General features: G+C 37.9%; 1 protein-coding gene across 10 annotated transcripts in view; it reads right to left on the reverse strand.

The window, feature by feature from the left end:
* Window positions 1-13,293, reverse strand: part of RABGAP1 (RAB GTPase activating protein 1) — a 72,453-nt gene that overhangs the window by 9,627 nt on the left and 49,533 nt on the right. For 9 of the 10 annotated variants that reach the window (XM_054848904.1, XM_054848902.1, XM_054848906.1 and 6 more), the window contains 6 exons: window positions 9,730-9,843; window positions 8,715-8,789; window positions 6,363-6,488; window positions 5,638-5,781; window positions 4,007-4,048; window positions 3,528-3,656 (listed from right to left, as the gene is read on the reverse strand). In XM_054848904.1, coding sequence (XP_054704879.1) covers window positions 3,528-3,656; window positions 4,007-4,048; window positions 5,638-5,781; window positions 6,363-6,488; window positions 8,715-8,789; window positions 9,730-9,843 — 630 coding nt within the window. The remainder of the gene's footprint in view (window positions 1-3,527; window positions 3,657-4,006; window positions 4,049-5,637; window positions 5,782-6,362; window positions 6,489-8,714; window positions 8,790-9,729; window positions 9,844-13,293) is intronic. The other variant, XM_054848905.1, reaches the window with a different exon arrangement.

A 13,293-nucleotide genomic window follows, 5' to 3' on the forward strand; every position in this document is an offset into this window, starting at 1 on the left:
AAGAGAACCTGTAACAGATCCTGACCAACATCTTTCCTTGCATCACTTGTGCCATATCCTACAATGGGTTAGCAACACAGACCATGCCAAGACCACTGTGAGCATTTCACATGCAAGTTAGTATGCATCTAAATTAAATCTCTAGTATTAAAAGTTGCTGCTTAAACTTTATTATTATTTCAGTAAATCAAATAAATTGAAAAGCTATGGATATGTTTTCTTCCTTAAAAAAGCCTTGTCTGAGAAAGATGTTAAACAAACATTACATGCATAAATGACAGGCAGAATGGAAAACATGTTTGGTTTCTCTTATCTTTGGTTTTATCATTAACCACCTTACTTGAAAAGAACTGTAGAAAACTGGTAGCTAGGCTCCCTCTAGTGAGAGCTGCACAGAAACATTTTGCCGTACTTGAGCTGACATTTTTTTTGGAGATGCCAGCCCATTTATCTGGAGTCAGTCCAGGCACATCACAACTGCAGAAGTTATTCTTACTCAGCACTCCAGACAAACACACAGAGCATTAACCCTTTACTGACAATGAAGTCAGTAACTTCAGTTGATTATTTCACAGCTCTGCCCCTGCTGAAACACTGCCCAAATTATTGGGTTTCATACACCAAATCTCAAGCTATGCAAAGGTTAGATCTTGAGAAGTGAGGCATCCAGCCACATGAGAGGAAAGGAAGGCAGGCGCACCATTGTACTTTCATCTTCTCCTTTTCCAAATGCATTAAACCAGTTTTGCCTCTAGATACCAACAACAAGGTGATCCTGAGAAGATTTGCTGTTGTCACTGATTCTGGACATTGGAGGGAATCATGCCCTGGGGAAGTCAGCAAGGCCGTTGGGTGTGCACGGTGAGAGAAGGCAGAAACAAACACTGAAGTCCCACTGCAGATTTTCAGGGGCACAGGAGACAGTAGTAACTCTGGTAACATTTGACCGCAACATTAAGGAGTGACTTTAAGAATCCAGCGTTGTTTCAAACTGATCATTTACTGACCTCCTTTCCAGCAGAATGCTGCTGTAATCACAATGCCTTAGTCAGGCTACTTCTCCCTTCCTATAAATTATTTATTTTGACATCAGGCCCTTTTCTGCTCAAAAACACTTCCAGATACAGAGCTGGAGATTTCTACTGACAGCAAAGGACTTATATTTTAGGTCAAAGAAAGCAATTATGTGCAGCCCCCCCATCAGGGGCACCACACATGGATGTGACACAAGCGTTCAGTATCTGTGCAGAGCCCCGTCGTGCAGTCTGTACTTCCTCCATAACCTTCCATTTAATCCCCTCAAAACCACACAGCACTCAAGGAAGCAGTGGACAACAGCACTGGGAACACAGGGAATTTTGGCAGAGTGGGAAGAGGAACAAGTTGTTATTCGGAAACATGAAAGTCATACGCGCTCATTACACATGATCTTAACCAGACGCACATGCAACATCTAAACTGCGACTAATGTTAAATGATTGGAGAGCTAAAATAGCTTACTTTATTCTTGATCATTCCGTAATTTCTACACTAGTTTCATGTAAGACATGCTTGAACTCTATGCAGACTACTGCTGTGTGTACTGCTACTACACCAGGAGTACAAGATGCCTTCAATGTTAACATCATAGGGAAGTTGTGTACTTATGCACTGATGCTACAAAGAATTCCTCCAGTGAAATTTAAGGAAAAAGAATACATGGAACCATCCCAGTGTATTTGATGAAAAATTAATCTACAAGAAATGATAAAGAAAGAATCACAGCTTCCTTAAAATACACAAAATAAGTTCCATTTTAGAACTCAATCGTTACATCTATAAAGAGGAAACAATAACTTCCTAAGTGTAACTTTTTTTTGGGTAATTTCATTTTAAGGGCTTAGTCCGACATGCCCCTATAAAGCTTTAGTTACAATATTTACCAATTAGAAAAGCAATTGACTTTCAGTTGTGAGGTAATGCAATATTTGCTATATATAACTGAAGTCTTAATGTCCAAGGCTAGAACTTCTATTTCATATATTTATATTTAAGAAACAGGGCTTAGTGGGCAATTGAAATCTAAAAAAACCCAACAAAACAAAACCAAAACAACCCACAATCAAGCAAAAAACCCCTCCACTGTTTACCTCAGTAGTTCAAACATATAGGAGAGCTCACAGAGCTCTTTGAATAAATTCCATTAAGAAAATAAATTACTGAGATTAATTAAGTTATGGGTCAGTATCTCTCCAGTCTACAGCAGACATTGAACTCTGGTTCCTATATTTCTATTCAGTTCAAAAAAAGGCTCGTATAAGTACCAGAGATGACATTTTACAGTGATACGTGGTTTCTGTTATGTAAGTCAGAAGTCTAATTATCATCAGTACTTCCTAAACACTGACTGTAGGAACAGTTCATCAATGATCTGTGGGAGAAGTCACAGACCACATTAAAAGACAGTCTAGATGAGCTTGCCAGCCTCCAAACACCCTCGCAGAAAGCGGTAGGTACTTACAAAAGATTCACGTTCAGAAACATCTGCACACAAAACACCGTACAGTGTCTGACAGTTTTACAGCATTTTACAGAGCATCTTAGCACTTGTTTCCAGTAGCCAAATGAAAACCCAAGAAGGAAGCCGATACTGTAAACCTCCTACATGGGCTGCTCATTAAAAATGATGCGGTTTTTGCACTATTAAAAAACTTCAGCTACCTGTAGCAGCTCTAGACAACATACAACTCAGGCAGCACTTTGTTTAATTTCACATAAAGCAGACCCTCTTTAGCCTACAAGATCATAAGAGATTAACCTGTTATTGTCAGCTACCTAGAGTCCAAATGAAACAGTCCTGAATGGGAAACTAACTTAAAATGCTTTTTAAAAAAGCAGTATACATCCCCCACCATAAAAAAATGACAAATCAAAACCTCACACAGGGAATACATCAACCTCAAGGTCATTACCCTAGCTTGACTTGTAAGAAATTTTAAATGTTAAATCATATTCCTTCACGTCCCTAGAAGATCTGTAAATCTATCAATGCATTGTTTAATGAGCTCTCTGTTGCAGTACATAAACATCACATGCACCCACAATTAAAAATAGCCATTTTCTGTCTGAAAGATTACATTCTGTTTCTGCATTATTTACTGTTTTACATGAAACTTCCCCACTACCTCTCCATGAAAGATGCTACCCTGTTTGCAGCTACTACTGGAGAAAGATTTCAGCAAAGAACTGCAGAGATGTCTGCAATTATTTTGTATTAGTGCCATTAGTCATTTAATGTTTGTTTGGGGATTTTTTTTTAAGTAGTCTGATTTTTAGTAGCACTGAATATTGCTTTCTGAAAGCCACTCTGGTTTTGAGTTCTCCAGGAAGGCCCATATCGCTCCGAGAAACTTGGGGCTTTACTGTGTTTCACTGTAAAGCTTCTGCAATATATTTGCATTTGGACAAGCGAGTTGCAAAGCTACATACAGAGACAGAAGTTGTACCCATTAAAGATACGCTTGCAGTTACTATCACCACATCTTTACCTTCATATTACATGCTAATTCCATCAGCTTTTTTGCATTTTCTTCTGAACGGTATCTCTTGGGTAGCTGTACGCGGAAGAATTTTAAAGCCCCTTCAAAGTCAGTCAGTAATAAATCATCCTTGGTAGTCTAGAGACAAGGAAAGAAAAAACAGTAACTGTAAAGCAGATTTTGTATGATTACTGAAGTCCCAGACAATAAAGCAACAACAGTTTTGTAAAGCTCCAAGAACATAACTACTTTTTAACCTTCTGCAAATTAATGTTTGTTTCTATTTCTGCAACCTTCTATTTCCCCACCAGTCCATCCCTAAAAGCACTGTGCTGTACAGGCCATGCAGACAACAGCACATCTCGTACAGGAAGTTGTTAGCTTTTCAAAAAAAAAAAAAAAAAGCATAATATTTTTGTAACAGGCATCTTAATTTTTTATATGGTGCATGATGATGCATAAACCACAATGCAACATTGTATACTCACTTTTAATAATCCCAGTGCAACATTAAAGATAACACTTATTCCCTGGAGAGAAAAATAATGACAAAATAAATTAATGTGTCAGTATTTACAAGCCGGAATATTAATTTATTTGGTGGGTTTTGTTGTTTGTCTAGTTTCTGTGAAAAGGAGAACCAGGATACAAGTGTAACAACCAGGTGCTACATTAAATCAAAGGCCCAGAGAATGACTTTGCAAACAATTAGGAAAGTATCTTTACTGGATAGCCATTAAAGGTAGCAAAACAATGTTTCAACACACATTTTACTATCTCCTTAGAAGTCTGAAACGATGATGACACAGTTGTGTACTTTATTTTTTAATCACTAGACTAGTTGGTCAGCTCAAGATAATTTAATTTTCATATAGCAAATTCTGAAAACACTGGATTCAAATGCAGCAATATGTTCATCAATATATTAAGTTCTGGTATTAAAAAATTGGGATAGCTTGTGTAATGAAAAAGAAAGTGACTCACTTTAGGAGAGAGTCCCACGTCATCTATTTTGCCACTACTCATCAGAAGTGTTTTATTTATATTGTTCAATCAAATACAAACAGTTCCTATAGTGAGTAGTAACATACACCTTCTTAAGGGAGACCTTTGATAATCAAGACACATTGCTCATCTTATTTCAAGATTCTGTCTTTTTCCCATTAAATTATTCTTTCACCATTACTTTAAAACAATTAAAAATACCTTGAAACTTCACTATGAGCACATTTACTATTTATGAATTGAAAATATGTTTCTAAACAAGTAGAACTGATTTTCTCAATACCATCTGTTGCTTTCTATTACATTGGCACATGGACAAAGCAAGCAGCAGATAGATACAGAGAAAGGGTAAACGCATTGACCAGATTTATGAATGCTGAAACCCTTCAGTCAAGGAAACGCAGACAAATGGCCACTTCACAGTAACAAGTGCAGATCCAATGAAGAATGGATTCATAACGTTAACCAGTGAATAAAAAAGCAAATCATTAAATAACTCAAGGACGCTTCAGTACAAAATGTGATTTGTTCACTTAATGTTAATAAGCCCTGACTCAAATTACACTACTTCAAGCATACTAGCAAAGATACTGTTCTAAACATGATTACATACAAAGTCTCAATGTAAAGAATTTTGCTCTCTAAATATACGCTGTGAAGTACAAAGAGACTTCAAGTTTCCAGGAGAAAGAGCTCCAAGCTTGTTAGATTACCAGCATAAGAGTTAGCTGGGTAATTTTATACGCAATGGCCTCCATGTAATAATATTCTAGGAAAAAAAAAAGTTTTGATTGCATATAATACAATTTAACAACAGAGGAATCCACATATTTGTAAATTCACTCTCATCCCATGAGCACTGTACAGAATCTCACATAGATTTAAGTGTTACAAGAAAAAGCAGATTATAATCTTTTATATAGATATTGACTCCTAATTTGTATCTTTAAAATGCTGAGAACTCTTTTTCATTGCAGAAACATAACACTTCTACATAAAAATAATTATCACATGCGTAGCTCTGAAAGAACAGAGAGTAACAAGAACATGAATCAAGATAGTAAGAAACTGTCAAGAGTTGCTAGAAGTACAAGTCTCCAATTATAACACATACCTCACATAAGAGTAAGTCAATAATATGGAAGACCATGTAGAGAGGGAATTTTGCAGTGAACAGGGTAAGGAACCACTGGGAAGCATACATGTGCGCTTCAAGGCTAATGTCCAGAAAGTGGTTATACAGATCAGGAATGTATTCCTAATAATAAAAAAAACCCACAGAAATATTGAAAGTTAATTTATACTATTTTGGAACTGTAGCTGAAATCCCAAAGTAAAAGAAGTAAGTAGGGTATAGCGATGATCAGTGCAGCAAGGCAGGCTTCTGTATCCAGCCATGCCTGACAAGACAGCTGCCTGACAGGCTAAAGGACTAAGGATGCCAAAGGCTTGCCCCAGCGTGGATGCTCAGAAGGACACTGGATCACACGCACAGTAAGTCCGATCTCCAAGCTCTCAGCTCAGCAGGAAACCCAGCCAGTGGATGTGCCGGTACAGCAAAGACACTCTGTGGTGTGCCTGCAGCGAGCTCCGGAGGCATTGCTACGTCAGGCCATACGGGAGCCATTCCAACTGGGCAGGCATGTCTGCCTTCAAACATACTGCACGGTGCCAGCCGCATCAGACTGCTCTCGAGTCAACACTCTCTATTCTTAAAAAACCTCCGATATGGATAGCCCTCACTCTTCAACCTTACTAAGAAGTCACAAACACTATTCATGGATCAGATAAATAGGTAGTTTTGAATTGCACGCTGTGATCCATTCCCTTCACACCTACCTGCATGAGGCGCTCCAGCTGATAGAACTTGCAGTGCAAATCTTCAAAGTTTTGTTTGAAAAGTTCCCTGAGTCCATAATCAAACATGATTTTGACCAGAACACTGAAAGCTTGCTCCTCAGGCATCTGTGAGAGAGGAAAGTGTATTTATCATTTAAATCTTTCATATTGGTTCCATTTACCCTTACCTCCCTTCTCCTCCCTCTTACAGATAAGCTAAATGGTCACTACTTTTTAATCTGGCCCTATCCCGTTTAAAAGTAAACAAGAATATCAACACACAAAAAGAGGTCTAGTGTTGCAAACTGCATTTCATTCTTATTCTGTGGAATAAACCACCTCTCAATCACTCGACTTAAAACGCATCTTTCAGACATCAAGACCAAAGCAGTTTCTTGGTGTCTTTGTCTGAAATCATATCAAAATCAGAACCTTAAAAACTTCGCCACCTACGTAACTAAGACATAAGCAGTATTACTAGAAGGTGTTAAACAGGATCTTTACCTTATTCTTAACAATTTATTTACCTTTTTAAATTACAATATTACATTTAATGTTTATTTATTAGATGGCATGAATAAGAGACACCAGTAACTGCTAACATAACACAACGCAGCATTGGTTTGGGAAAGTTCATTATCCCTTTCCTGTCAAAAACTGAAGAAACACTCATCAAAGCTCGTCAGTGGTTAGATATTTTTCCCTGACATCAAAATTCAGTTTTCATATTTCCATAGTAAAGTCTGACTTCAGGTGAATCACTTGTTCCTGTAGAGGACAGAACATCCATCTCCAGTATTCTATTATTAATCTGCAGATGGAGTTTGTGAAAACTTTGCTGAGACATTCTAAACTGGTAGTGAAGGACTTGCAGAAACTTAATTTCCTTTTCTGCAACATTTCTTTTTAATATTTATCTTCCCTAGCAGCCACACTCCAAAGGCCGACTTCAAAAAGAATCAAAGAAAAAGAAACTTATTTGACATTTAGCCTTTTAAAATGCACACATTATTCCCAGAAGCAACAGCTATTGTTAAAGAAAGAACTCTAGAACAACACTTGGTTGATTCTTGACAGTGAGTCTGTCTAATGCAATGGATATTTAAAAAAATGGACATATGACAATGAAAAAGCTAAAAGAAAGCACATATGCTTCAGTAAAAGTGTTCAGTTCTATCTATCTACCTACATTCTTGATCTGACTCAGTGTAGTAATAAAGAATTAATTACTCATCAAGTAAATTTTTCACATTACAAAGAACTAAAAGGTTGTTATCCTTAATGATTTGGCTTTTGTTTCAAAAGAATGGAGTTTACAATCTTTTCTATATCCTCCACTGACTTTACAACATTATGAAAAATCCTCCACCAAAGACCAGACTTCCTCTTCCACTGAAAACTGCGGAGAATTCTTCATACTTAGTTCTCTACGGTAGCAACAATTACTAAAAAGCAGCTGGGGAGAAGAAATCTCAAAATACTACTGGGCTTAGGAACTCTGTTCAGCTTCAACTACTCATGCCTGCAATAGGAATACTGATAAAAAGCACATTATTTTAAAAAAAGAACAGCCTATAAATAATTTATACAGATTTCTAATCCTCTCATATTTCCCAAACATGAGTGAATCTAAAAACTTTTGCTTCTAATATACAGTAACCATAAATCCCTCTAGCTTCTGAACACGCAAGCAATTAAAGGATATTACCCCGATGAGATCACTTCTACCAACAACAACAAAGTTTAAAAAAGCATAATTCAGCATCTTTAAAAAAAAAATTAAAATATTATTGTATCCTTCACCAACCTCTAAAAGCAGGAAGCACAAAGGCCTACAATACAATAGCCCACACAGGCAGCGTATTGTTCAAAGCACTGAGACCTAATGAACTGACACCCCATCAATGTCACAAATACACTTCTGTGTACACAAGGCGTATGGCAATTACCATCCGTATTTCTGACTGATTCCAATAGAAACTTCTTCTAAAAAGCTTAAATCTGACCTTGCAACCCTTTAACAGAAACATTTACAGTGTTGTCTTATACACAAACTCCATGCCTACTACTGCCCATGAGTACAAGCCTGTAGAGTTTGGAATGGAAGGGGTCCTGAAACAGAAACACAGTGAAATGAATGCTGACTGTAGACAAGAGTCCTTACAAATACCACAGTAAGTTTTAAACAATGTACTCTTCTCTGCCTAAAATCACATTACTATTGACCAACATTTAAGCGGGTATGTGGCCTGCAACCCTATGAGTTCAGGAGTTACCACATTTGTTCTAGGCAAGTGGAGCAATATTTATTCTTAAGCTTAAAGCAAACAGGGAAAAAACCCCACCACTTACATGTAGTAGCAGCACAGCAGCAAGAAACGATTGGCCTTGGCAGTAGCCAATCTCTTCATCATAGACAGAGTAGGCCTAAAAAAAGAATCAAGACTTTACAGCCTATCTGTCTCAAGCTACAAACACAAAGAAAACAGAACACTGCATTGAACACGGCTCCATAAAATTTTCACGGGGTGCATCTGATATCATGCTAATGAAGGGATAACCTGTATGAAAATCAAACTATGAGATATAGTGGCAGTGGCTGGTTACAGTGATGCACCAAGGCCGCTGCAGCCCATTAAACCACTTATCTGAGTGCTTTTACATCTAAACAGGTGCTACAGGGACATTAGGAAGAGGGAGAAACACAAGGAACACGAAAGAGTGCTAGAAGCTTAAAACATTCCAGTTGAGATAAACGAATACAACAACAAGCTGTCCATTTTTGCTGATTTGTTCCTTTTAATAAGGCACTTCAATGCATGCCTATGGCTTTATAACATTTATGGGATCTACATGGTTACCTGCAGTTTTAAAGACAACTATATATGACAACAACAGCTTATGGCACACATTACACATAAAGGACATGCCCAACATCAGCATGATTTCCTGCATGTGTCCCTAACTTTGCTAGCACACCTTAGAAAATACTGACAAGTAGGGAGCATGCTGCAGCCAAAGGTGAGCTGCTCTTGATCAGTATGGAATTAGCCCTCATCTCCATCATAGCACATAATTTGTCCAGCTTCATCCAGGTTGACATGTCTGGAATCACGTGAAGTCTCTGTACCAAACACCTTAGTGTTCAGGAATCCAGAAAGGCTTATTACTTTACATTTTCTATCTGAACGGCACTATAACCAGCTAAACATCTACAAGGAAGAACTAGGCTAAGTCTAGTGCCAGAGTCTGTCTCCATGATATGGTTAACAGTAATACATACACATTCTTCTCAGATAACAGTTACATCTGTTAACGATGTTCAATACAAGTTACCAAAACCAGTCAAGAAGAATTTAAAGATTACCTTGCATATTTTGTACAGGGAGTCCTGACCATCTCCCCCAGTATCTTTAAAATAATCATGAGCAGGGAACGTTCGATTGATGTCTCGGGTGATAGCACTGTCTTGCGGAGACTCCTATTAAGGTAAAAAAAAAAGAGTAGATGAAAACACATCAAAACAATATAAATTACAATATGCTAGGAACAAGAGTTAGGAGATTGGCATCATGTTCTGCGCACTGTTCTAAATGTAACAAAACACAGTCTACTCAACCAGAACAGACTGCCTGCAGGCTGGCAGCTCCAGATCACAATCTTGGTAGATTTGGTTACCTAAGCACATCTGGGAATGGTCAGTGAGTGACAGAAAAAGCACACAGAGGGGTGTGTTCCAGGACACTGCAATGCAGGCAGCAGCCTTCCCTTGGAGACTTCTGAACACAAATACTGCCCAGTCACATTTCTTTTATCTCACAACTGCGGAAAGTCACAGTCAATTGTACGCAGCTGCACGCTGCTGTCCAAAATTCTGTCCCTTAGTTTCAGCTCAAGAAACCACTCTTCATCCCCTCCGCAGAATTAGACAATAGAAAAGCAGAGAACCGAGCGTGAGCCAAGAAAAACAGTATCATATAGTAAAACGTAACATAATGCAGGGACAGTTGCCTGTCTGAGCTGGGCATTTCAGCATGAGGAAGATGGGACTTTGTTCTCTACATTGCTCTGATGCAATCAGCTTCAGATGCCTTCACCATTTGGAAAGCTGAACAATAACAAATAGCATACAATTAAAAAAACCAGTAAATGTGAACAATGGACTGGAAAGACCAATTGGAAGAAACACTGAGCAAGTCTGCATTAAAGGCAGCTCTACACAAAAGGCAGTGAAAACTCCTGGTAGAGATGAAAGGAATTTGACAAAGCATAACAATTAAATACAGTTAACAGTAAAAGGGGAACTTAGGGCCTTTTCCTCCTGACTTTTATCGGAGTGATTCAAACACCAAACGATCTCCATGAAATTAGTCACCAATACTGGCCTCAAATAGCTGACCCTATTAGGAACTGTCTGCATTGCTGAGGATGGCTTAGAAGGAATCCTGGTCCTACCTTGGAGAAGTATCCTGAAAAAAGTTTTCCAGAACATGGAAGGAAGAGGTTTGTGTCAGGCACATCATTAGAAACCATGAGCATTTGTGAACAGTGTCCAGCTTAAGCTGATTTGCCCTCTACAACAGATTCACGTGCTGAATGGGAAAATAAGCAGGTGCCGTTCCCACAGTGAGGTCTTCTCGGGTCTCTGCCAATATTAGACATGTGACTGGTGAGATGTTCTGACCCATCTCATTCAGTTCAGTTTGAAACTATTTCTAGTATAGTCATTTAAGTCAGAGCTCATAGCACTGCAAGGAAAAGCATCCTTTGAAAACAGAAAATACTACCTCTTCCCATCAGCAAATGAAGTAATTTGCTTATTTAGGAAGCCAACAGAAACAGCTCATACATTTCATACGTCTTCCTTTAATAGAGGAAACAACAATAAGAAATATGTATTTTAAAAACACACACCAAACAGTGACATCAATGAAAAAATGACTAGCCGGGCAAACAGAAAATAGCTGTCAAAAGATTTGACAGAGTTCCCAAAACCTTTACTTTACAAGGAACATTTATGCAAACTGGAAGACTAAGCAGCTTCTTCGTGTAGATGGAAATGGGTTTCTGAAAGAGGTGTAAAGTCTCCAGCATCACAGGTGTTCCAGGCTCAAGAGGGCTGTGAGCAACCTGACCTGATCAAACCTGCTTTGAGCAGAGGGTTGGACTAGGTGACCTCCAGAAGTCCCTTCCAACCAAAGTTATTCTGTGATTAGCATACAACAGAAGTCACTCACTCAAGGTGTCTTCAAAACACTTAATTTACGCAGCATGCAATAGGCAATGGTAGTGTGTCTTTTGAATCTGAAATTGTGCTCACCATATTGAATTAAAAAATCTGAATTGGCCTGTACAGTTTCAATTACAATTTTATGCCATATTTTGTGATTTCTGATTAATCAGATTTCAGACTTTGTACAGATGTGCTTCACCATAATGTCTTGTACCTTTTGAGGTAGTCTGACCCAGCTGTTGTCTAGCTGATTACTGTAACCATTGCTATTACCCAAACTGCCAAAATAAAACAGAAGCAAAAGCCTTTTGTTTTTCTGTAGGTATTTCTTTTTGCCTACCATTGGTCCCTCCTTCCACTATATAAAAGATGCCAGATTACCACGTTAACACTGCAAACATACAAGAAGCTCTGTGGAAGCAAAACAGAAGAAATGTTTTATTTTTAAAAAAGTTTTACTGTATCCAAATAACCCATGTTTCTGTTAGACAAATGGAAAAAAGGTTAGAAGTAAAAAAAAGTACATGATATAATAATCGGTGTGAAAATCATTAAATATAGTTTTTAGTTAATCTTTTTTTTAACAAAACGATTTTGCAAGCAACAAGAACAAAATAACCACAGTGTGCTTGATTTTCTCCTGTGATTTTAATCCAAGGTTAATGCTTCTCTCTGTGGCTTAATAGAGCCATTTCATTAGGAAAGCATTACACTGCTATTAGAATCAAGTTATTAGATTGTTTTGGAAATTATACCAAAAGTACTGTTCAGCACTTCAATTTGATAATAATTAACATGCCAAAGAGGTCTGTCTCATTATAAGGAAATCAGAAACAAACAAAACCCGATGCTAAATAAATTTCATATACTATAAGCCTTTTAAATCAACAAGGAAAGAGAGTGGCTGGCCGGTAGCCTCAGCTAGTTTTGCAAGTAGAGAGACAATGCTCAGAAACAATTCTGAAAACTTCAAAGCACGTGACTACAGTCTTAGTGATAGCTTTCAGTTTCTTAAAAGTTTGCAAGACTGAATTACAGTGAAGTACTCTGCTTTGCAAGAGCAGAGGTACCAAACAAGTGGGTTTCCTGAGTGGTACCTGTGTTCTGCTGCAATGGCAAAATATCCTTAAATCCACTTGCCTTTTAATCCAATCACTTAATAGTAGAGACCAAAGCATGTGGTTGGAACTCTTAGAACAGGCTTCTCAAACAAATCACTCATTATGGCTAAAGAGAACTAATTAGTGGTCTCTCTCTGGCTTTGCGTGACTTGTTCAGCACTTGACTCTTCTGTTTCAGTACAATTCTTCAAGTAATCTGTAATGCTAGTTCCTGCAGCCGAAAAAGAACTTGGGGAGAGAAAAATTAACGGAAATGATAAGGTTTAAAAAATGTTTTTCAAACCATGGCTTTGAAATCTCCCCATTAGTACACACTGCTGCAATCCAAGCATTGTGTAACCTTTTCTTTACTCCTATTTTTATACCTTGCTGTGAGAATTGGCTCAATGGGCAATTTCTCATGCTTTCAGGGGACTGGGAACTGAAGGAAGCCCTTCTGAACCCACACCCTTCACAAACTGGAATTGAAAAATAGAAAGCTAAGAATGACAGGAAGAAAAAGAAAGTAATAAAGAAAACAGAATGGAAAACAGCCATGAGAACTGAGGCAAGTGTAGTGAAGATTAAAATTCTCACA

This window comes from Grus americana, chromosome 20 (assembly GCF_028858705.1).
Source record: "Grus americana isolate bGruAme1 chromosome 20, bGruAme1.mat, whole genome shotgun sequence".
In the NCBI taxonomy this organism is placed as follows: domain Eukaryota; kingdom Metazoa; phylum Chordata; class Aves; order Gruiformes; family Gruidae; genus Grus; species Grus americana.